We start from the raw sequence: 24,496 nt of genomic DNA, 5'->3' as shown, positions 1-24,496 counted from the left end.
AACTATGCCTCATCCGTGAGGTTTATTTTTAACTCTGTCCACAAAGTATAAATAGATTTTCACATACCAGCTCCTGCCAACAGAGCGTAAGTCGCTTCTTATCTAAAGTGGTTTGGTTCAACATCTTGGGCTTTTTTTCTGCTTCAGAGATAAAGGCACTGTAAGAAAAGAATAACAATTTTGAAACCTACTTAGTGAAAATCCATTTATATAATTCTAGAGGTTTGCAAATATCATTTCTGCAATACATTGGAAAGCTTTTGAAGCCATAAAACCAATATTTTTAATTTAGGATTAAGCCACAATGTATTAACTTTTCCAAGAGACAAAATGAGAACTGGAAATGATGCCCAGACCCAACATTAGTTTTGGGGAACAGATGTTTTTTCCACTTACTTTCAGTACAATCCATTGTGATTGCTATAAAAATTCATAACAAAACCCACAAAATGCTGTTTTTCTTCATCTTACAAATTTAACACACACCAAAAGTTTCCTGAAAAGTTGTATGTAAAACAAATATTTTAGATTCAATACTTAGATGTATCCCTACCATTTAAAAACAATAGGAAAGACTGAGTAGTAACATTTTTTGGAGATGAAGTTAAACATGTATTCAAAAGGAAAATAGTAAAGATTGTGAATGCAATTCAAGAAGAAAAATGTAAATGGACTAAACGCTTGGGAAAATAAGATATTTTCCTTACTAGTGATAACTTAAATGCAAATTAAAATCAATACCATTTTACCTATAAAAATGAATAATATTCAAGGTTGGTGAAGATGTTGGGAGATAGTTACTCTTCTACTTTATTGAAGGTGGGTGTAGATTCTTACAGTGTTTTAGAGGCTACTTGATAGCACCTATCAAAATTTAAATTTGATTCAAAATTAGAGTAAATTATGCTAGAATTCTTACCCTTAAGATTATGTTTACACAATCATATGTATTGTAGCACTGTTCATAGTAGCAAAATAAGTGGGAACAACTTAAATGTCATTAGGGACTAAATATATCATGGCACATAAAAGCAATTGAATATTCAGGATATCTATTATGTGCACCTGTAGAAAGATGCCTGTGATATTTTGCTGAATGAAAAGGCAACCTGCTGAGCAAATGTGTGATATCATTTGTGAAGAAATGTGTTATTTTATGAGTGTGTACATGAGGATGCATGTTTCCAAATGCACAGAAAAAAGTCCAGGAGGACAAATCAAACTCTTCTCATTGGAGAGAGAATTGAGAAGAACTTTCATACTTGATATATTTGGGTTTTTTTAAATGATGAGCATGATCATTTCAATGATGAGCACTTCTGATGAAAAAAATCAATTCTAAAGGAAACAAAAAGAAAAATCTAAGATGCCGCACCACCTAGGACAAGGTCCCATACCAGACTCTACCCACTGGCGGTTGGAAGTCTCACCAGAAATCCTCCTTGGACACACTAGTAACACTACCTTTTCTTTAAATTTTTAAAAAGAATAAAAAGGATTATATTTTGAAGAGGGAATCTTGTTGCCCCAGTTCCTGCCTTTTCTTGTGGCAGAAGGAATTCCATGTCACTCTCCAGAATGGATCAGTGCAGGTAGACATGATCACTTCTGATCCCTTTCCTTTCCCCACAGGGAGAAATAATTTGTTTCCTCGTTAAAATTGGGGTTAATGACCATGGCACATGTTTCTCTTCATTCTTCATCTTTCAGACCCAGCCTGCCTGCTGGCTGTGAACACTCCCCTTCCTTCACGTGTCACACGGCAAGTGCCCTGTCCCTGTGAGGGGCAAGGGCGAGATGGAGGGAGAAGCCCTGTCGAGCTGCTTGGCCATGAACAGGCTGGGGGGACGGGAAGCTTGCCTTGACCTCAGGTCCAAGCTGCTTTCTCAAATCCAGCTTTTCCAATTATAAAACATTTTGATCTCTGTCTTCTTCTAATATTTTTTCAGTTCGTTATAAACTTGAAAAAGGGTGAATGATTAACTGTCATCCCAAGTAATCCCCTAACATAGAGAAGTTATTGAGCTATTAATTTGCTCATAAACAGTTTCTAAAAGTATGCATTGTGAGCTATGCAAAGCTTTTTCAAATGCTTAAAGGGAACTGCAGGTGACACTAAACAGCTCACAACAGCAGTAGCACTAGTGTGTGTGTGTTTCTGTATGTGTGTGTGTATATATGTTTTATAATGAAAAACAAGAAATAAAAACTATTTATTTGCTTTCCTTTTTTTTTGTAAAGTAAAAATTATTGAGTAGTTGAGAGATTGGGGAGGCAGAACTTAAAAAGCTGAACACCAGAATTTAGCTACTCCCTGCCTTTTATCAGATGAATCTCCACTCCCTTTCCATTAGTTCCATTGTTCCATTATGACAAGTTCTCATATTTGCTCAAATCTTAACCTAGTTGATTTCAAGGGTTAGTCCAAGTTGTTTCCTTAAAGTGTCAGCAGCCTCTAAGACGGCTCCAGCGAGTCCCACCTCCTTCGATTCATGTTACTGTGTAATCTCCTCCCTTTGAAGATGGGCTGGGCCTAGTGCCTTGCTTCTAAGAGAATAGTCAAGAGTGATGGGCTGTCACTTCCAAGACTAGGCATGGGAGACTCTGACTGCTGTCTTGCTGGGATGTTCTCTCCAACTCTTTGTGCTTGCTGGCTCGAATGAAGCCAGCTGCTCTGTCATGAGAGGCAGCTTAGAGAGGCTCACATGGCAAGGCAACAGCTAGTGAGAAATTGAAGTCCTCAGCCCAATGGCCCATGAAAAACTGAATTCTGCAAATGACCACATGAGTGATCTTGGAAGTGAATCCATTCCAGTGGAGCCTTAATATGACTGTAGCCGGGGAAGAGACTCTGACCCAAAGGACCCAGCTGAGCCACACCCGGCCCCCTGGTCCACAGAAACAGTGAGATAATAACTATGGTGTTAAGCCACTGAGTTTTGGGGAAATTTGTTTCTCAGTAGAAGATAATTAACTATATAGCATATTTTTTATCTTTTATTATATTGTCTGACCTCTAGAATAAGGGTTACTAATTGGTATTCAATATGTTGTATAAAATTTTCATTAAATTGTGTTGGAACACAGAAAACAATTCCCTAAAATATGGTGCTTCATCATGCCGAGTGCTTTGAAAATTGGAAGGCCTCAGAAATAAGCCTCAGAACCAGGGTTTCTCTCTGACCTTTTCCATGTCTCCCTGTCTCTCTGATCCTCTTTTCCGAAGCACCAGGAGAGACTCTTTACATTTTCCTATCAGACTAAGAAAGCTTAAAAGTGATTGTCTGAAGATTCCGCCTCCCTAGAGATCTCATCAAATAACCAGGAAAGATCAACTAACAGAGAAGAGACTGGAATCATCACCTGCCCAGAAAGACTTTGCATCTGTTCTTCTAAGGACAGCTCCAAGAGATTACCTGGGGGACTTTGTATAAAAAATAAGACAACCTGTGTTCCTGTGCAGCTTCATCCCTCACCTTCCCCTAAGGTTGGCCTCCCATCTCCCTGGTCCATTCATTCTTCCTAATGATTTACTGTCCCTCAAAAGAAATGTCTAGATTCTCCATCTCCCCCATCCCATCTGAAAAAGGATATATAAGCTTCTGTACTGCACTGGGTAATTGAGTAATCACTCTGTGATTCTCCCCTGTGCACGTTAATACATTTGCATGCCTTTTCTCCTATTAATCTACTTTGTCAGTCGATTTTCAGTGAGCCTTCAGAGAGGGGAGGGAAGGTTTTCCCTCAGCCCCTATAATAGTATATTGAAATATACTATTCAGTGAGCCTGCATGGTATATTTCACTAAAAATAGTTGATTTTCAGAGAGCCTTCAGAGAAGAGATGTTTTCCCTCAGCCCAACAATAGTATTTTATATATTAATAGCTTATGCTTCTAACCATCTAAGTGTCACATAGTTGCTGAGTGTCTACCACATGCACAGCACCATGCTGGTGCACTAACACTACTAGCATTTTTCTTGTTTCCTACAGAGTCTCTATAGTAAGTCTTCCTTTGCTTTTTCCACCTTTGATTTATGTTTCAGTTGTTTAAGTGTCAAGAAGCAGTAGTTAGTCCACAAGTACCAGTGAAATTACTGAACAAAATTAAGATGGATACAGCACTCTAAAACACCCATTTGAATGCATAGGAAATTGACTACTCTCTCAAGGTAATGAAAAGCTGAGTCCACAGAAGCTCAGCTCTGCCTATGCCGGCTGTCTCTCCCGGTACCTGCTCTGACTGATGAAGTCACTGAACACTGTTTTCATTTTCTCTTCAGGTGCCTCCTGTGAAATCTTGATCAAATCTCTCACTTCTTCTATACTTTCTTCCTGAAAACAAACCACAGAGGTGGAGAGATGAGGCGGTGGGAATGAGATTGGTAGTAGAGATACTAATTGTAATGTACTAGAAAGAACAGCTAATTTTTTGTTTTGGAAATGAAGGAAGATTTATCTAGTTTTCTTGTACTTGAATTGGAAAATGCTACTGCATTCTAACTTTGAACCTTTCTTTTAATAAGTGGAATTGGTCCAGATACAATTCTTCTCCCATACTGTTCAAACTCATTGTTTCTGTTATAGATCCATTCCCTAATGGGTACCATTTATTTAGAATCTACTCTCTGGGGAAACCTAATAATGTGGGAAATAGCTAACAATGTAGAGTAATTAGATATAATTACCCAAAACTTCAAAAGTAATGTTCAAGTCAATTTTTTACATAGGGATATAATCATATTGAATAATCCCTGAAATTAAAGGGTTCCCTGTTCTTCTGATTACATGAGTTTTGGGCCACGTAATGGGACAGATTGTACATGGCAATGGCCCTATGCTTGTATACTTAATAATCACACTTTTCCTTTGGGACTAAATTCTAGAATTCTATTTAGTGACCTGGAGGAAAACGGCACCTAAGGGGAAGTATATGTGTTACTACGCCTTTGCTAGAATTTATGAAACTGTATTCTCTACCATATCCCAAAGTCTGGTGCCTGGGGACATATGTTCCCCCTCTTTACACCTTCACTATAAGAATAGGAAACATTGTGGCATAGTTAAGGATTTGGGTTCTAGAGTCAGATTGCCTTGGTTCAAATCCAGGCTCTATCACTTACAAGTGAATTAATCCATTTATGCCCAATTTCTTTATCTGTGGAATGGAATAATAACAGAACGCACCTACAACACTATGGGGGGGAGGTGAATATCCTCAAACAGCGCTGGTAGTTAGTAAACATTCAGTTATGTCTCTCATGGTAGTTAGCCATGATATGCCAAGCATGGCAGGGATGCCAACATTGATAAAGGAATTAGAAATGAATGTCACTGTGGCCTCTAGGAAAAAAATTCTGATTTGCTTTGTCAAGACTCTTGGAGATACATGTCAAGACTCTTGGAGAAAAATGTCAAGACTCTTGGAGATAAACGATCTGTTCTGTCTGAAGGAGAAGTAAGACCATCCTAACCAAGACAGTCTGGGACCTCCATGTGCTGTGACCCCAGACTAGGTCTCCTGACCACTCTCAGAGTTTATCTCCATGATGCCTGGAATCCCCATGATCAGAGACAATACTTTGTTTTACAAATTTGGAGACAAGGATTATAAAGCAAATGGGACAGAGAAATTTGTTCTTGACTTAGCATAGGTTTTAGTGGAACAGGAGGGTCAAGACAAGGATGATCTGGTAAGGCATGTGGGACAGAGTAGTGGGAGCACGGGAGTAGGAGAGAAGAATTTATAAAGGGAAGGAGCAAGATATCAGAGAAACAGAGGTCCCAGCTTTCTCTCCCTCCTGGGGCTGAGGTGGGAAAACCTAGCATTGATTGGATATTGATTGGCACTGTTTACAGTATGAAATACTTTCAAACATTTCTATGAATAACTATTTAGCCCCTATCAGGTGCCAGGCATTATGCTAAATGCCACAGAAATAGTGGCAAATAGTTATTGAACAAAGAAACACACAAATGTATTGTAAAGTATGATAAGCGGTCCAAAGGAAAAGAACAGGGTGTTGACCAGGCACAATGGCTCATGCCTAACACCCCAGCAATTTGGGAGGCCGAGGCAGGAGGATTGCTTAAGCCCAGGAATTCCAGACCAGCCTGGGTAACATAGTGAGATCCTGTCTTAAAAAAAAAAAAAAAAAAAAAATTCAGGCATGGTGGCATGCGTGCACCTGTAGTTCCAACTACTTGGGATGCTGAGGTGGGAGGATTGCCTAGGAGTTCCAGGCCATCCTGGGCAACACAGTGAGACTCCATCTCTACAAAATATTTTAAAAATTAGCCAGGGGTGGTAGGACATGCCTGTGATCCCAGCTACATGGGAGGCTGAGGCAGGAGGATTACTTGAGCCCAGAAGGGCAAGGCTGCAGTGAGCTGTGATTATGCCACTGCATTCCAGCCTGAGTGACAAAGCAAGACTGCCTTCTCAAAAACAAAACAAAACAAAACAGGGTGTTAGGTAAGAAGATAAGGGGGTAGAAGGTGTCACACTCTTCCCTGAGGAAGTCTGAAACTAAACCCTGGAATTTGGCTGGGTTACAAGAAGACTAGAGAGGGGAAAAGTAACAGAGGAAAAGGCATGGTGGTAGCTGGGAGGCTTAAAGGAATTTGGCTTTTTCAACATGTTCAAAGGAGACCAGTGTGGTTGGAACAAAGTAAGGGAGGAAGAACATAGGAAAGATGGGGCTGTAGAGGCAGGCAGGGTCTGATGTTGTAGGTAGTTGTCCACCGTGCCAGGGACTTAGGAATTTTTATTAGTTGAAGCCAGGATCTATCAATTTTGTGAGAAAGTTGTCAATTCCTGCCCTTTGGAGATTAGAAAAACAGCCCATATCTAGATCCTATAACAGCCAGAAGCAGGGCAGGGATTTGAACTTAGGTAGTTTTATTCGAGTCCAGGGATTTTACAAAATGTTATCTCATTCCCCTAGATACGCATGGTAGGATCCACATGCCCTCCAAATGCACCATCCCCCATTTGTTTGTATTTAAACTGAGGTCAACATCCTCTACTAGGTGGATTTTAAAAATCCCTTCCCCGACCAGCTTCCCAATCCTCTAATCCATCACCTGTCAGAGTCACCTACCAGGAAGTCTGCCATTTTCTCCAGCATGTTGGACCAGTGCAGCCTGAAGGTCTGGTCTCCCCAAGAGCTGACGAAGTAGACACAGGGCTTCTTAGCCTCAAATGGCAAATAGTTGTAATTCCTGTGAAAACAATTAGGTCTGGAAGCTAGCTGGTAATCAGTGTTTTCCAGGCAACCCCAGTCACATGTTAACGTTTTGTATGTTCTGGGCAGGACTCGGGAGGCATGGTAACAAAACTATCAAACTTTTAACATCATCCTTAGTCTATAACTGGGGACCTGTGAGCAATGAACAATGAACAGTTAGATGGCTACAATGCAGAGGTATTAACAGCCACCATCAGAACTGGAAGAAAGCTTAGAAACCATCACTAGAGGACAGGATTTTTTTAGGCAGGCCTTTTTCAAGAAGGATGGTTTTATTTTTATTTAATTAATTTAATTAAGTAATTAATTTTTAAAAGGCAAGGTCTTGCTCCATCACCCAGGCTGGAGTGCAGGAGGATGATTTTAAATGAGAGAGGGAAAATGGGAAGAAAAGTAACTTTTCCTTTCTGGTCACTATGTGCCAGGCATGTGTGAAAGTCAAGGTAACAGATGTATTCCACAGTGGTTGTACTAGTTTACATTCCCAACAGCAGTATGGAAGTGTTCCCTTTTCACCGCATTCATGCCAACATCTATTATTTTTTTATTTTTTAGTAATAGCCATTCTTGCAGGAGTAAGGTAGTTTTGTGCATTTTGAGTATTTTTGCATTTTGTGCATTTTGAGCATCGTGGTTTTGATTTGCATTTGTGCATTTTGAGTGTTTGTGCATTTTGAGCATTGTGGTTTTGATCGGCACTTCCCTGATCATTAGTGATGCTGAGCATCTTTTCATATGTCTGTTGGTCATTTGCGTATCTTCCTCTCAGAACTGTCTATTCATGTCCTTAGTCCACTTTTTGATGAGACTGTTTTTTTCTTGCTAATTCGAGTTCCTTGTAGATTCTAGATATTTGTCCTTTGTCACATGTATAGATGGTGAAGATTTTCTCCTACTCTGTGGGTTGTCTGTTTACTCTGACTGTTCCTTTTGCTGTGCAAAAGCTCCTTAGTTTAATTAAATCCCACCTATTTATCTTTGTTTTTGTTGCATTTGTTTTTGGGTTCTTGGTCATAATATCTTTGCCTAAGCCAATGTCTAGAAGAGTTTTTCTGATGTTATCTTCTAGAACTTTTATAGTTTCAGGTCTTAAAGAACTAAAAGCAGAACTACCATTTGATTCAGCAATTCCACTACTGGGTATCTACCCAGAGGAAAATAAGTTATTATACAAAAAAGATACATACAAGTATGTTTATAGCTACACAATTCACAACTGCAAAAATGTGGAACCAGCCCAACTGTCCATTAGTCAACAAGTGGATAAAGAAACCGTGGTGTGTATGCATATGTATGACAGAATACTACTCAGCCATAAAAAGGAATGAATTAATGGCATTTGCAGCAATCTGAATGTGATTGAAGACTATTATTCTAAGTGAAGTAACTCAGGAATGGAAAACCAAACATTGTATGCTCTCACTCATAAGTGGGAGCTAAGCTATGAGCTATGAGGATGCAAAGGCATAAGAAGGATACAATGGATTTGGGGACTTGGAGGGGAAAGGGTGGGAGGAGAGTGAGGGATAAAAGACTACAAATTGGGTTCAGCGTATACTGCTCAGGTGATGGGTACACCAAAATCTCACAAATCACCACTGAAGAATTTACTCATGTAACCAAATACCACCTGTTCCCCCAAAACCTATGGGGAAAAAAACCCAATTTTTAAAAAAAAGAAAACAGATATAAATGCATTATGTAAGCTGAAATTGCTAGAGAAATGTAAAAAGATAATCATACTATCAATGAGGGTAAAGGCTTGTGTCCCAAACTAAACTTCAGCATTTCATGGCTTGCCTGTCTAACCACCTTTCCCTCCATCCACTTTTCCTTCCATCCTTCTTTTCTTCCACCCATCCGTCTAATATTTTGTGTTGCCAGGAACTAATGCCAATAATGTAGGTTACTTGCTTGGCTAAAAGGGACAAGAGGGATAGCAAAGTAGCTAAAAGGGGAAGCTGTGGAGCCAGAAGGAGTATTTGAAGACAGCAGTTGGAAATGTGAGCATGCCAATGAGAGGCAGTTAACAGCGTGAGAGAGATGACGGAAAAGCGGCAGCTAATTTATATGTTTTAATTCCAAGAAGGAAGGGGATGGGTGTGGAGGTAGCTAAGCGGGGAGAAATATGGCAAAAATTTGAAGAAGCTCCCTGCCTAATGACAGCTATTATTTTGACCAGGTTTCCCCCCAAACCCAGTGTAATTTTTTCCCAAACATCCGGGACTGTGTGAAGAGAACTGTGCAAAGCTAAAGTCCATGGAATGGGTGTGACAGGATGACACATGGAGCAAGAAGCCTCTATAAAGTAGGAGGGGTGGCGGGGGGAGAGAGACAGAGAGAGCGAGAGAGAGTAAGAGAGAGAGAGAGAGAGAGAGAGACCGATCAACCTTTGTTTCCATTCCAAAAAACTAAAGAGAACTTCAGCCTGAAAGAATGGATGATTGCTCTTTTTAGCTCTGCCACACAAATTTCGTCTGAAGGAGACAGTAAAATTAGTGAAGGTGTCCCATGGTCTGTTCTGCAGAAAACAGACCGGTAGGTGTTTACTCAGAAGAGAAGCCACGTAAGTTTTTGGAAGAAACTGGGTTTGTTATCACAGCAGGAGACCAAAAACAAGTTTAGAAACCAAACTGCTCTATTTCAACTCTTTAAAAATCATTGCACTAAGAATCCTGCAGATAAATAAATTCCCACCCCAAATTTTACTTTGTCTCAAGGTTTCTTTGGTTTGGGTCATTTTGTGCTAATGATGTTCAACAAGGCCTTTGTCTCTTTGGTTCTCAGGACCTTCTAGTCTTAGTATGTCTACATGGACAAGGATGCTGTGGCTTCTTAGGTAAACTGCAGGGCAGCTGGAGGGCAGCAGATGGGGAAGGTGCTGTGCTGCTTGTGGAAAGAGGAGACTGCCAGTCTAAATGGCTGTGCTGATACAGGACTAGCCTTGTGACTTTGGGTCATCACATGATGACCTGCCATTGGATATCTTATTCTCCAGTCCCATTCTGGAGCTCCAGCCTAGTAAATTAGATGCATGTGAATGCATGTGCTTTGCAAAACTGGAAAGCCCAGAACAAATCCAAGGTGACATTTTAATGAGGGCAGCAAATAAATTGTGTTCATATATATGTGCACATGCATGCATATATGTGTACACATGTATTGGGGTCTTTCATAGACATAGACTTTTCCAACTCAGCTGCTGCCTCCCTGGCTTGCCACTATATAGACAGAGCCTCAATATGGTGACTGAAGAGTGTATAGAAAGCCCAACTGTACCAAAAAAAAAAATACCAGCATGACTTATTTTGGTTTCCTTGAGCCAGCAGGACAGCACTAATATGAGGTGCATCCAAGGATGCTTTGAAACCTCTCATCTCCTCCTAAACCCTTCCCTTGCCATCCTCCCCTGAAATCCCCAATAGTCAACAATGGTTAATCCATCAAGGTAGAGAATGTCTTCACTGCCTGCCCTCAGTGCAAAGATAAGAGTACCTCTGAGTAGTCTCAGAACAGTCCCCCAGAACTGCAGAGCCAGCTGTTCAGTCACTGATGGTCTCAGTTTTGAGAATAAAGTTAAAAGACAGAGGAATTTGGGGTTGTCTCTGGTGTTGTAAAGAACAACAGATAAACAGGTATGGCATTCAGAGACCCAAAAAAATACCCCAAAGAAGGTGATTCATGGAAGGCCCATGGAAGGACAAGATTTACAAAATTCAGGGAATGCTCAAAAACAAGAGGACAAACAGCTAAGACTATTTCAATGGACTCCATTCTGCTTTGTCCTAAATGATTTCCCTCAATCCCTGAAGCACATTCTCATCCTTTAGGATGTTACTCTTTCTGTGCCTTTTCCCAACTCCTTACCTCCTCCTCAGTGGGATTACTCACCTGACTCTGTTCACATAGTACTCTGTACCCAATCCAGTTATAGTAATTCCTTAACTTATTCAAAAACACTTATGAGCACAGAGATGAACAGATATGCGTGTGAAGAAGGCACAGTCCCTGGCCTCAACATGCTCCCAGTTTAACAGAGGAGAGAGACAGATAAAAACGTCTTCAATCAGTGCTTGGGGACGTAAGGACAGAAATCCAAATCAGACTGGGAATTCAGGGAAGGGAATTGGGCTTTGTCTCGAACCTAGCAGTTCTGAGGAGGGGGATTATTGCCAGGCATAAGGAAGAGTGCATTCAAAGGTCCAGAAGCAGCACACAGCAGGACATATTGGGAAACTGCCAGGGGCACTGCCGTTTGGAATGGAAGAGTTTGTAGAGTGGCCAAAAATGAAGGTGGAGAAGTAGACTGGGATCAAATCCATAAGCTATGGCCTCTGGAATTAATCCTGAAAGCCACAGGTCATCAATGAGTGAGGTGAATCAGGGGAGTAAATGGTTCTCATAGTTTAGCGAAGGTCTTGAATAAGATCCAAGTCAGGTAGGAGGTGTTGTTGCTGTTGTTTTCTAGTAATTCAGGCTGAAGGTGCCAATGGCCAGAATTTTTAAATGGCAGTAGATTTGAGAAATACTTAAGAACTGTATTGACTGACTTCATCACTGAGCAGATGCAGGTAGGAAGGACAAGAGATCGGTTGACCTCGGTTGGCCTTTTTTTTTTTTTTTTTTTTTTTTTTTGAGATGGAGTCTTCCACTGTCACCCAGGCTGGAGTGCAGTGGCGCGATCTCCACTCACTGCAACCTCCGCCTCCTGAGTTCAAGCGATTCTCCTGCCTCAGCCTCCTGAGTAGCTGGGATTACAGGTAACTGCCACCACACCCTGCTAATTTTTTGTATTTTTAGTAGAGACGGGGTTTCACTATGTTGGCCAGGCTGGTCTTGAACTCCTGACCTCACAATCCACCCGCCTCGGCATGAGCCACCTCACCCAACTAACAGTTGACAATTTTCTTGCCTGTGGCTTGGAGGACTCAGAAGGGTAAGCTCATTCTATGAGACAGGAAAAATAGGGAAAGAAGAAAAGTTGTCTGTGAAGACAATGGGCCTTGTGAGTAATCTGGGACATCCAAGCGGAAGTGCTTAGATCTGCTGCTCAGGAAAGAGGGCTGTCTAGGAAAACAGATTTGGGAGTCCCTGTTATCCTGAGAGTGGTCATGGTTCAGTCCCCAGAGAGTGTCCAGATTGAAAGGAGCAGAGGGACTGAGGAGCATAGAGATGTAGCCTTGTCGGGGCCATGCAACATCTTCATTCTCTTCGCATGCGAAATGTGGGAAGAAACATGCTATTATGAGAATCCAATAAGATCATACATATTTCAAGATCTGGCAATAAAAGACTCTTACTACACTACCCCTTCTCATTTGATCGGTGCTTGACACTACTTTCTTTTTAAAAATTCTATAATTCTACTTCTATTTGCAGGTTGAAAATTTGCATGGATTAAAGGAGATCAGTGAGAGTACATGTAAGTGCCCCCAGCTGTTTTCTGAAATTATCTTTTCTGGTGCCTGACAGTTGTTTTTTTGAGTCTTTCGGTTTGCAAATGACTGTGTCAAAAATAAGATAAGAAATCGTGTATTCAATAATCCCATCAAATTGAATTTACATAAGAGCATAGAACTCAGATGAATATAATAAGAGGGTTTGGATTGAAATTGTAAGTTCTGACCTTCCTACCTTATTTTGCTTCAGTTACAGAATAAAGGGTGCTTCAGATATGATCATCATCATCATCATCATCATCATCATTGCTCTGCCCTTAAATGAATTACCTAGGTGTATTATCTGGAGGGTTGTCATGTCATGTTGCTAAAGATTCAGTTGAGTGGTACTTACCATCTTGCTCCAATTTGCACCTTGTTCTCATAGCCGAAATTTAAAAATTATGTTTCTGGCTGGGCATGGTGGCTCATGCCTGTAATCCCAGCACTTCGGGAGGCTGAGGCGGGAGGATCATGAGATCAGGAGATCGAAAACCATCCTGGTCAACATGGTGAAACCACATCTCTACTAAGAATACAAAAATTAGCCAGGCATGGTGGTGTGTGTCTGTAGTCCCAGCTACTCAGGAGGCTGAGGCAGGAGAATCACTTGAACCCGGGAGGAAAAGGTTGCAGTGAGCTGAGATGCACCATTGCACTCCAGTCTGGTGACTGAGCAAGACTCCTTCTCAAAAAAAAAAAAAAAAAAAAAAAAAAATTCTGATTTTAGTGAAGAACTGAAGAAAACAGTCCTAGAAATTGGACAAAATCCCACCATCAAAATCCTTGGCTGTTCCCCCAGGCTATGTCTCCTACCTGTTCCCTTCCGTCACCAGTGGCTTCTCCGGGTGAGTGGTGGAGGCCATAGGAATGGGAACATCATGGGCCACATCCCCTTGTCCTTCGTGAAGCAGTGGAAGGAGGTCTTCTTCAGCTGATTCAGCTGACTTCTTACTCCCATGATGGGACCCTCCATCAATCAGGTTTCCAAAATTACCTGCAGAAGCAGTAGCAAGGGGAAAGGGGTCAGGTGTTGGTAACCAGAATCAGTCTGCTTGGCATAAAAGATCCAAGCTCATGTTCTCCCATGGCAATAAGGTAAGCTGTCATGAAGGTAAAAAAAGCAATGATCAGACCAGCAAGACTGACAATGATGATGAGCTATCATCTCTATCCATCTTATTTTCTCTTTTGTAATAACTACACAAATGACAGATTAGAAAATACAATCAACTAAAAAAAGAGTCGTTAGAAATCACAAAACTGTTATAACCATTTAAACATTATAATGTATAACCTTGCAAAACTTTTAATAGAGATGTTGGTAAAGAATCACAGATATGTCATTTTGTAACCTGCCTTTTTCACTAAACAAAATATCATGAACACCTTTCCAAACGTGCTTCTTCTCTAAGAGACTTCTTGTCTAAATCTCCAAAGACAAAATTATGTTTGAGAGATAGAGAGAGAAGCAGAGTAGGGAGAGAGGGAAGGAAAACATTATTTTTTCCCCTACAAATAGGGCAGCTTTTGTGCCACAAATATCTTTGTATAGGAATAGATATTCCCTGTAGGCATATTGGTGTCATTGATCTTTCCATTTTATAATCTAATGTCAAATGCTTTAAAAGATTTAGATGAACATTTCTCTTTTGGAAGGAGCTGCAAAATTAGCCATATTACAGAGTTGGTTGACTGTTCAAGAAAGGTGCAGGATCAAAAGTCCATAATCACAAGGACCCCTTAACTTGAAAAGCCTTCCTAACTTCTCCTTCTCTAACCCCTGCCTCTCCTCTCCAGGCAGGCCAGGTGTCCCTATTCTGTCTCCCTGCAGTAGTCATTGGTGGTGCCCCACCCAGATCCTCTTTACCAGGAAGGAGCCCTCAAACCCCAGATACTGAGATTGCTGCTAATAGCTTAAAATAGCCACCTTCCATGGAGAATTGCCTTCTACTGATGGAGTCTGCCTCTCCACAGAAGATTATAAGGCCCCCTTCTTGTGCCTGAAGCCACTCACAGCTTGATGTGGGGATGTAAAAGCCCAGCCCACTTGCCTCAAAATGGGGCCAAGTCTGTGATGCCACTTGCTTGAGAGCACCTCACAGGATCAGGCTGTGGCTGGTCTCCCTGCCCTCAGAGACCTGCCCTATGCTCCGTCACCCGCTTCTCCTGAGAGCATGCCACCCAAACCTCACATGCATAAGAATCTTCCCAAGTTTTGTTTCTGGGAACCTAACCTAAACAGGCCCCTAACGTCACATCATATTCCCATCATTCCTCTACCATCTTGTTTTCAAATAATTTACTTAGATGTCTGCAAATGTCTTGAGAATGAAAATAGTATCTTGCTAAGTTTTGTGTCTCCACTGGTCATGGAACAAACGCAGGGAGGGTCTTGATTCATATTTAGTGAATCAGTGACCTCAATGTGTTCCTATGTCCATAAGAGTCTTTCTCCCAGTTCATTCCAATACATTCTTTTCTTCCCTTCTCCATTATTCTTACCTTAGGAATAATACTAAAGTACCTGAGAGAAGCATAGTAATATCCTAGAAAGAGAAGGAGACTTAGAGTTAGCAGGCCTTGTTTGAGTCCTCTTTTTAAAATTCACCAGCTATATAAGCTGAGGTGGTTATTCGACCTCTCTCGATATCCATTATGGCTGAAACCATTGAAATTGTTGTAAATCAATCACGAAGGCAGAGCATGAGAGCAGAGAAATAGGATAATTAGATGGGGTTTTTAATAGCACAATAGGGAAGAGAATTGAGACAACTGGGAAGAGTGTGGCTAAAGGGATGAACCATGTAGTCTGAGATGGACAGAGATGAAAGTGAAACAGAAGAAAGGATTGGGTATCTTCATGAGTCAAAGGGAAGATATTATAGTAAGAGATAATGAGAAGAATGGAGGGCAGGGCCAGAGAATAGGCTACTGGAGACAAGGCCAGAGCGGGGGACACTCCCATATGCAGCTCACTACCTCCCTGTGGAACCCAGTCAACTAAGGGAATTTACTGCCTATTGGCAAGTTCTTCCTTGGATAGACCCCAAGTCACCCCATTTTTCACATATGTCCATGTGTTCTTAGACCCATCCTAGAGCCCCACATCATAAGCTTCCTTCCTCTTCTCTGGTTCTTTGATGCTTAAAGCCAGCTTTCAGGTCTCTCTCAGTCCCACCCAAACCTGTCTTCTCAGAGCTAACCCTCCTGGGTCCCTCTGCCCTCTCTATAAAGACATGTGTTCCCAAAATGTATCTCCACTTTCTGGTCATGCAGACAGGAGATTCTTTGTTAGGTTTCCAGCTGTAAGGCTTAAAAGGGCTGTATTTCATCTCTATTTCTTTTCTGCTCTGTTCAAAGAGAGCTTACTGAATATAAATCATGACCTTCTATGATGGAATGCTCTTTCTGGGAATGGCTTTCCCAGTTGCACAATAGCCCAAGATTTGGGGAGTTACATAATAACATCTATTGTATGCATGGCACTTTGTATGCCTTAACTCCTTAAACTTTTGCAACAACTCTATGAGGAATTCATTTCACAGATGAAGAAACTGAGACTCAGAGACATTAAGTGAACTCTGGGTAATGGAACCAGGATTAGGAATCCAAGTAGTCTGAATCTAAACCTACAGTCTTAATCACTTTTGTGAAGTATGAAAATAAATGCAGAGAGAAGGTGGAGCAAGATGGCCAAATAGAACCCTGAAGTGATCACCCCCCACAGAAAGACCAAATTAAACAACTATTCATACAAAATAAACACCTTCATAAGAACCAAAAATCAGGTGAGTGATCACAGTACCTGATTTTAACATCATATTAAGGAAAGAAGCACTGAAGAAGGTAGGAAAAACAGTCTTGAATTGCCTAGAGGAGATTCATTCCTCCCCATCCCCCAGCAGTGTAGAGAGAAATTTTCTCTCCAAATGGTGTGGAGAGAAAATCTGAGCATTTGGGGATGAAAAAAATGCAGTGATTGTGGGATTTGGTATTGGAACTCAGTGCTGCCTTGTCACAGTGGAAAGCAACACCAGGCAGAACTCAGCCATTGCCCAAGGAGGGAGCATCCAGACCAGACTTAGCCAGAAGCAAATCGTCCATCCTAAGTTCCAGCAAGCTTTGCCACTATAGGCTGAGGTGCTCTGCAGTCCTAAATAAACTTGAAAGGTAGTCTAGGCCACAAGGACTGCCATTTCTGGAAAAGTCCTGGTGCTATGCTGGGCTCAGAGACAGTGGACTTGGGGTGCACATGCCCTAGGTGAGACAGAAGCTGGGGCAGCCAAGGAATTTTCACTCTTCCCCCAACACTTAGCAGCCCTGGGAGGGACTCCTTCCCTCTGCTTGAGGAGGGGAGAGAGGAGAATAAAGATGACCTTGTCTTACAACTCGTATACCAGGTCAGCCACAGAACTAGCACCAGGCAGAGTTGTAAGATCCACATTTCAGACCCTAGCTCACAGATGACATTCTTTTTTTTTTCCTTCTTTTTTGAGATAGAGTCTCACTCTGTGGTCCAGGCTAGAGTATAGTGGCTTGATCTCAGCTGACTGTAACCTCTGCCTCCCAGGTTCAGGCAACTCTCCTGCCTCAGCCTCCCAAACAGCTGGGATTGCAGCCACACACCACCACACCTGGCTAATTTCTGACACCCAGCTAATTTTGTATTTTTAGTAGAGACAGGGTTTCATCATGTTGGCCAGGCTGGTCTCAAACTCCTGACCTCAAGTGATCCACCTGCCTCGGCCTCCCAAAGTGCTGGGATTACAGGTGTAAGCCACCATGCCCGGTCCCAAGATGACATTTCTAAACACACCTTGGAACAGAAGGGAACCTTCTGCCTTGAAAGGAAGAAACCAGTCCTAGCAGAATTAATCATCTATGGACTAAAGAGCCCTTGGGCCTTGGATAATCAGCAGTGGTAGCCAGGCAGTACTCACCACAGTCCTTGGGTGAGGCTCAGCACCATGCTGACTTCAGGCGTGACCCAACACATTCCCAGCTGTGTTAGCTATGGGGAGAAACCCCTTCAGTTTGAGGAAAGGAGAAGAAAGTATAAAGGGGACTTTGTCTCACAGCTTGGATACCAGCTTGGCCACAGTGAGGTAGAATACCAAGCAGGCTCTTGGGGCTCCTGATTTCAGGCCTTCACTCTCCTAGACAGCATTTCTGGAACTGCCTTGGGCCAGAGAGGAGCCCATTGTTGCAAAGGGAGAGAACTAAGCCTGGATTCATCATAAGCAGACTAAAGAGCCCTTGGGCCTTGAGTGAACATTGGTAATCACCAGGCAGTACTAGCTGTGGGACTAGGGTGGTGGTGGTCACGGGGAGAGACTCCGCTGCTTGAGGAAAGGAGAGAGAAGAGTGGAAAGAATGTTGTCTTACAACCTGGATGCCAGCTCAGCCACAGTAGAATAGAAAACCAGGTAGATTTCTAAGGTTTTAGATTCCAAGTCCTGGCTCCCAGATGACATCTCTGGACCCACCTGGGGCCAGGGGTGAACTCATTTCCCTGAAGGAAAGGACAGGCACCTGGCTAGATTAAGCACCTGCTGATGTACAGCCCTTGGTCCTTGAGTGAACACAGGCAGTAGCCAGAGAGTGGTCACCATGGGCCTTAGGCGAGACCCAGGGATGTGCTGGCTTTGGGTCTGAGCCAGCCCAGTCCCAGTGGTGGTAGCAACAGAAGTGCTTGTGTTAACCCTCCCCCAGCTCCAGGCAACTCAGTACAGAGACAGAGAGTTTCCCTCTTTTTCAGGGAAACTAAGAGAATAAGTGTCTCTGTATTAATCAAGAGAATCCTTTTGGATCTTACCCAAGATCACCAGGGCAGTACCTCTACAACTCTGCAAGAGCCACAGTGTTACTAGGCTTGGAGTTTCCCCTAATTCAGATGCAACTGCAGTAACCAAAGAATTAGATCACAACTCCCAAGTCCCTTCAAATATCTAGAAAGCCCTCCTAAGAAGGATGGGTGCAAACAAGCTCAGACTACAAAGACTACAATAAATACCTAACTCTTCAATGCCCAGACACCAAATAACATCCACAAGCATCAAGACCATCCAGGAAAACATGAGCTCACCAGGCAAACTAAATAAGGCACTAGTGACCAATCCCAGAGCAGCAGGCATATGTGAGCTTTCAGAGAAATCAAAATAGCTGTATAGAGGAAACTCGATAAAATTCAGGAGAACACAGAGAAGCAATTCAGAATACTACCAGACAAATTTAACAAAGAGATTGAATAATTAGAAAGAATCAAGCAGAAATTCTGGAGCTAAAAAATGCAACCAACATACTGAAGAATACATCAGTCTCTCTTAACAGCAGAATTAAGCAGAAGGAAGAATTAGTAAGCTTAAAGACAGCCTATTTGAAAATACACAGAGGAAATGAAAAAAAGAATAGAAAAGAATAAAATATGCCTACAAGATCTAGAAAATCACCTCTAAAAGGCAAATCTAAGAATTATTGGCCTCAACGAGGAGGTAGAGAGACAGAATTCAGGGTAGAAAGTTTATTCAAAGGGATAATAACAACAGAGAGCTTCCCAACCCTAGAGAAAGATTTCAATATTCAAGAACAAGGTTATAGAACACCAAGCAGATTTAATCCAAAGAAGACTACCTCAAGACATTTAATAATCAAAGTCCCAAAGCTCAAGGATAAAGAACCTAAAAGCAGCAAGAGAAAAGAAACAAACAACATACAAAGAAGCTCCAATACATCTGTCAGGAGACTTCTCAGTGGAAACCTTACAGGACAGGAGAGAGTGGCATGCCATATTTAAAGTACTAAACAATAACAACAAAAACCCTTTTATCCTAGAATAGTATATTTAGCAAAAATATCCTTTAAACATGGAGAAATGAAGACTTTCACAGATAAACAAAAACTGAGATTTCATCAACACTAGACCTATCCTAAAAGACATGCTAAAGGGAGTTTTTCAAATTGAAAGAAGATGTTAATGAGCAATAAAAATCATCTGACGGTACAAAACTCACTGGCAGTAGTAAGTACACAAAGAAACATAGAATATTATAATACTGTAATTGTGGTGTCTAAATTACTTGTATCTTTAGTAGAAAACTAAAAGACGAACCTATCAAAAACAAATAACTACAACAACTTTAAGACATGGACAGTATACAACAAATATTTTAAAGTGAGTGGATGAAATTAAAGTGTAGAGTTTTTATTCATTTTCTCTTCACTTTTTTTTTTTTTTTTTTTGCTTCTTTATACAATCAGCGTTATCATCAATTTAAAATATGGGTTATAAGATCATATTTCAAGCCTCATGGTAACCTCAAATCAAAAAACATACAACAGATGCACAAAAAACTAAAAGCAAGAAATTAAAACATGCCAGAGAAAATTGCCTTCACTAAAAAAAGGAAGGAAGAAAAGGAAGACCACGAAACAACCAGAAAACAAATAACAAAATAGTAGGAGTAAGTCCTTATGTATAAATAATAAAATTGAATGTAAGTGGATAAACTCTCTAATCAAAAAACACACAGTGGCTGAATAAATAAAAACACAAGGTCCAATAATCTGTTGCCTACAAGAAACACACTTTACTTATACACAGAGACTGAAAAAAAAAATGAAGAAGGATATTCCATGTAAATGGAAACAAACAAAAAACAGGAGTAGCTATAATTATATCACATAAAGTAGATTTCAAGATAAAAATTACAAAAAGAGACAAAGAAGTCAATTCAGCAGGAGGATATAACAATTGAAAATACACAGGCAGCAAGATGGCCAAAGAGGAACAGCTCCACTCTCCAGCTCCCAGCGCGAGCGACACAGAAGATGGGTAATTTCTGCATTTTCAACTGAGGTACTGGGTTCATCTCACTAGGGAGTGCCGGACAATCGGTGCTGATCAGCTGCTGCAGCCCGACCAGCGAGAGCTGAAGCAGGGTGAGGCATCACCTCACCTGGGAAGAGTAAGGGGGAAGGGAATCCCTTTTCCTAGCCAGTGGAACTGAGACACACAACACCTGGACAATTGGGTAACTCCCACCCCAATACTGCACTTTACCAAGGGTCTTAGCAAACGGCACACCATGAGATTATATCCCACACCTGGCCTGGAGGGTCCCACGCCCACAGAGCCTCCTTCATTGCTAGCACAGCAGTCTGAGCTCTAACTGCAAGGCAGCAGTGAGGCTGGGGGAGGGGTGCCCACCATTGCTGAGGCTTAAGTAGGTAAACAAAGCCGCTGGGAAGCTCGAATTGGGTGAAGCCCACAGCAGCTCAAGGAGGCCTGCCTGTCTCTGTAGACTCTACCTCTGGGGACAGGGCACAGCTAAACAAAAAGCAGCAGAAACCTCTGCAGATGAAAATGACCCTGTCTGACAGCTTTGAAGAGAGCAGTGGATCTCCCAACACAGAGGTTGAGACCTGAGAATGGACAGACTGCCTGCTCAAGTGGGTCCCTGACCCCTGAGTAGCCTAACTGGGAGACATCCCCCACTAGGTGCAGACCGACACTCCACACTTCACATGGTGGGGTACACCCCCGAGACGAAGCTTCCAAAGCAAGAATCAGACAGGTACACTTGCTGTTCAGCAATATTCTATCTTCTGCAGCCTCTGCTGCTGATACCCAGGCAAACAGGGTCTGGAGTGGACCTCAAGCAATCTCCAAAGACCTACAGCTGAGGGTCCTGACTGTTAGAAGGAGAACTAACAAACAGAAAGGACACCCACACCAAAACCCCATCAGTAAATCACCATCATCAAAGACCAAAGGCAGATAAAGCCACAAAGATGGGGAAAAAGCAGGGATGAAAAGTTGGAAAATCAAAAAATAAGAGTGCATCTCCCCCTCCAAAGAAATGCAGCTCATCGCCAGCAATGGATCAAAGCTGGATAGAGAATGACTTTGACGAGCTGAGAGAAGAAGGCTTCAACCATCAAACTTTTCAGAGCTAAAGGAGGAATTACGTACCCAGCACAAAGAAACTAAAAATCTTGAAAAAAGAATGGAAGAATGGATAACTAGAATAATCAATGCAGAGAAGGCCATAAATGAACTGACAGAGATAAAAACCATGACATGAGAAATACGTGACAAATGCACAAGCTTCAGTAACCGACTCGATCAACTAGAAGAAAGAATATCAGCGATTGAGGATCAAATGAATGAAATGAAGTGACAAGAGAAGTCTAAAGAAAAAAGAGGAAAAGGAAATGAACAAAGCCTGCAAGAAGTATGGGATTATGTGAAAAGACCAAATCTACATCTGATTGGGGTGCCTGAAAGTGAGGGGGAAAATGGAACCAAGTTGGAAAACACTCTTCAGGATATCATCCAGGAGAACTTCCCCAACCTAGTAAGGCAGGCCAACATTCAAATTCAGGAAATACAGAGAACGCCACAAAGATACTCCTCGAGAAGAGCAACTCCAAGACACATAATTGTCAGATTCACCAAAGTTGAAATGAAGGAAAAACTGTTAAGGGCGCCAGAGAGAAAGGTCAGGTTACCCACAAAGGGAAGCCCATCAGACTAACAGCAGATCTCTCAGCAGAAACTCTACAAGCCAAAAGAGAGTGGGGGCCAATATTCAATATTCTTAAAGAAAAGAATTTTCAACCCAGAATTTCATATCCAGCCAAACTAAGTTTCATAGGTGAAGGAGAAATAAAATCCTTTACAGATAAGCAAATGCTTAGAGATTTTGTCACCACCAGGCCTGCCCTACAAGAGACCCTGAAGGAAGCACTAAACGTGGAAAGGAACAACAGGTACCAGCCATTGCAAAAACATGCCAAAATGTAAAGACCATCGATGTTAGGAAGAAACTGCATCAACTAATGAGCAAAATAACCAGTTAATATCATAATGACAGGATCAAGTTCACACATAACAATATTAATCCTAAATGTACTAACGGGTCCAATTAAAAGACACAGATGGGCAAATTGGATCAAGAGTCAAGACCCATCAGTGTGCTGTATTCAGGAGACCCATCTCACATGCAGAGACACACATAGGCTCAAAATAAAGGGATGAAGGAAGATCTACCAAGCAAATGGAGAACAAAAGAAAAGCAGGGGTTGCAACCCTAGTCTCTGATAAAACAGACTTTAAACCATCAAAGAACAAAAGAGACAAAGAAGGCCATTACATAATGGTAAACGGATCAATTCAACAGGAAGAGCTAACTATCCTAAATACATATGCACCCAATACAGGAGCACCCAGATTCATAAAGCAAGTCCTTAGAGACTTACAAAGAGACTTAGACTCCCATACAATAATAATGGGAGACTTCAACACCCCACTGTCAACATTAGACAGATCCACGAGACAGAAAGTTAACAAGGATATCCAGGAATTGAACTCAACTCTGCACCAAGTGGACCTAATAGACATCTATAGAACTCTCCACCCCAAATCAACAGAATATACATTCTTCTCAGCACCACATCACACTTATTCCAAAATTGACCACATAATTGGAAGTAAAGTGCTCCTCAGCAAATGTACAAGAACAGAAATTATAACAAACTGTCTCTCAGACCACAGTGCAATCAAACTAGAACTCAGGACTAAGAAACTCAATCAAAAGTGCTCAACTATATGGAAACCGAACAACCTGCTCCTGAATGACTACTGGGTACATAACAAAATGAAGGCAGAAATAAAGATGGTCTTTGAAACCAATGAGAACAAAGATACAACATACCAGAATCTCTGGGACACATTTAAAGCAGTGTGTAGAGGGAAATTTATAGCACTAAATGCCCACAAGAGAAAGCTGCAAAGATCTAAAATTGACACTCTAACATCACAATTAAAAGAACTAGAGAAGCAAGAGCAAACACATTCAAAAGCTAGCAGAAGGCAAGAAATAACTAAGATCAGAGCAGAACTGAAGGAGATAGAGACACAAAAAACCCTCCAAAAAATCAATGAATCCAGGAGCTGATTTTTTGAAAAGATCAAGAAAATTGATAGACCACTAGCAAGACTAATAAAGAGAGAAGAATCAAATAGACGCAATAAAAAATGATAAAGGAGATATCACCACTGACCCCACAGAAATACAAACTACCATCAGAGAATACTATAAACACCTCTATGCAAATAAACTAGAAAACCTAGAAGAAATGGATAATTTCCTGGACACTTACACTCTCCCAAGACTAAACCAGGAAGAAGTTGAATCTCTGAAGAGACCAATAGCAGGCTCTGAAATTGAGGCAATAATTAATAGCCTACCAACCAAAAAAAGTCCAGGACCAGATGGATTCACAGCTGAATTCTACCAGAGGTACAAGGAGGAGCTGGTACCATTCCTTCTGAAACTATTCCAATCAATAGATAAAGAGAGAATCCTCCCTAACTCATTTTATGAGGCCAACATCATCCTGATACCAAAGCCTGGCAGAGACACAACAACAAAAAAGAGAATTTTAGACCAATATCCCTGATGAACATTGATGCAAAAATCCTTGATAAAATACTGGCAGACCAAATCCAGCAACACATCAAAAAGCTTATCCACCATGATCAAGTAGGCTTCATTCCTGGGATACAAGGCTGGTTCAACATACGCAGATGCAGAAAAGGCCTTTGACAAAATTCAACAGCCTTTCATGCTAAAAACTCTCAATAAATTCAGTATTGATGGAATGTATCTCAAAATAATAAGACCTATTTATGACAAATCCACAGCCAATATCATACTGAATGGGCAAAAACTGGAAGCATTCCCTTTGAAAACTGGCACAAGACAGGGATGCCCTCTTTCACCACTCCTATTCAACATAGTG

General features: G+C 41.4%; 1 protein-coding gene across 1 annotated transcript in view; it reads right to left on the bottom strand.

Moving 5' to 3' along the window:
• The window catches only part of FER1L6 (fer-1 like family member 6), a 266,543-nt gene that overhangs the window by 99,048 nt on the left and 142,999 nt on the right, over window positions 1-24,496 (bottom strand). Inside the window, exons 13-16 of the mRNA XM_038000171.2 lie at window positions 13,505-13,685; window positions 7,104-7,224; window positions 4,235-4,335; window positions 68-158 (exon numbers count right to left, since the gene is read on the bottom strand). Coding sequence (XP_037856099.2) covers window positions 68-158; window positions 4,235-4,335; window positions 7,104-7,224; window positions 13,505-13,685 — 494 coding nt within the window. The remainder of the gene's footprint in view (window positions 1-67; window positions 159-4,234; window positions 4,336-7,103; window positions 7,225-13,504; window positions 13,686-24,496) is intronic.

The sequence above is a fragment of the Chlorocebus sabaeus genome, chromosome 8 (genome assembly GCF_047675955.1).
Source record: "Chlorocebus sabaeus isolate Y175 chromosome 8, mChlSab1.0.hap1, whole genome shotgun sequence".
Lineage (NCBI taxonomy): Eukaryota > Metazoa > Chordata > Mammalia > Primates > Cercopithecidae > Chlorocebus > Chlorocebus sabaeus.
This window is presented reverse-complemented; position numbering and strand designations above follow the sequence as displayed.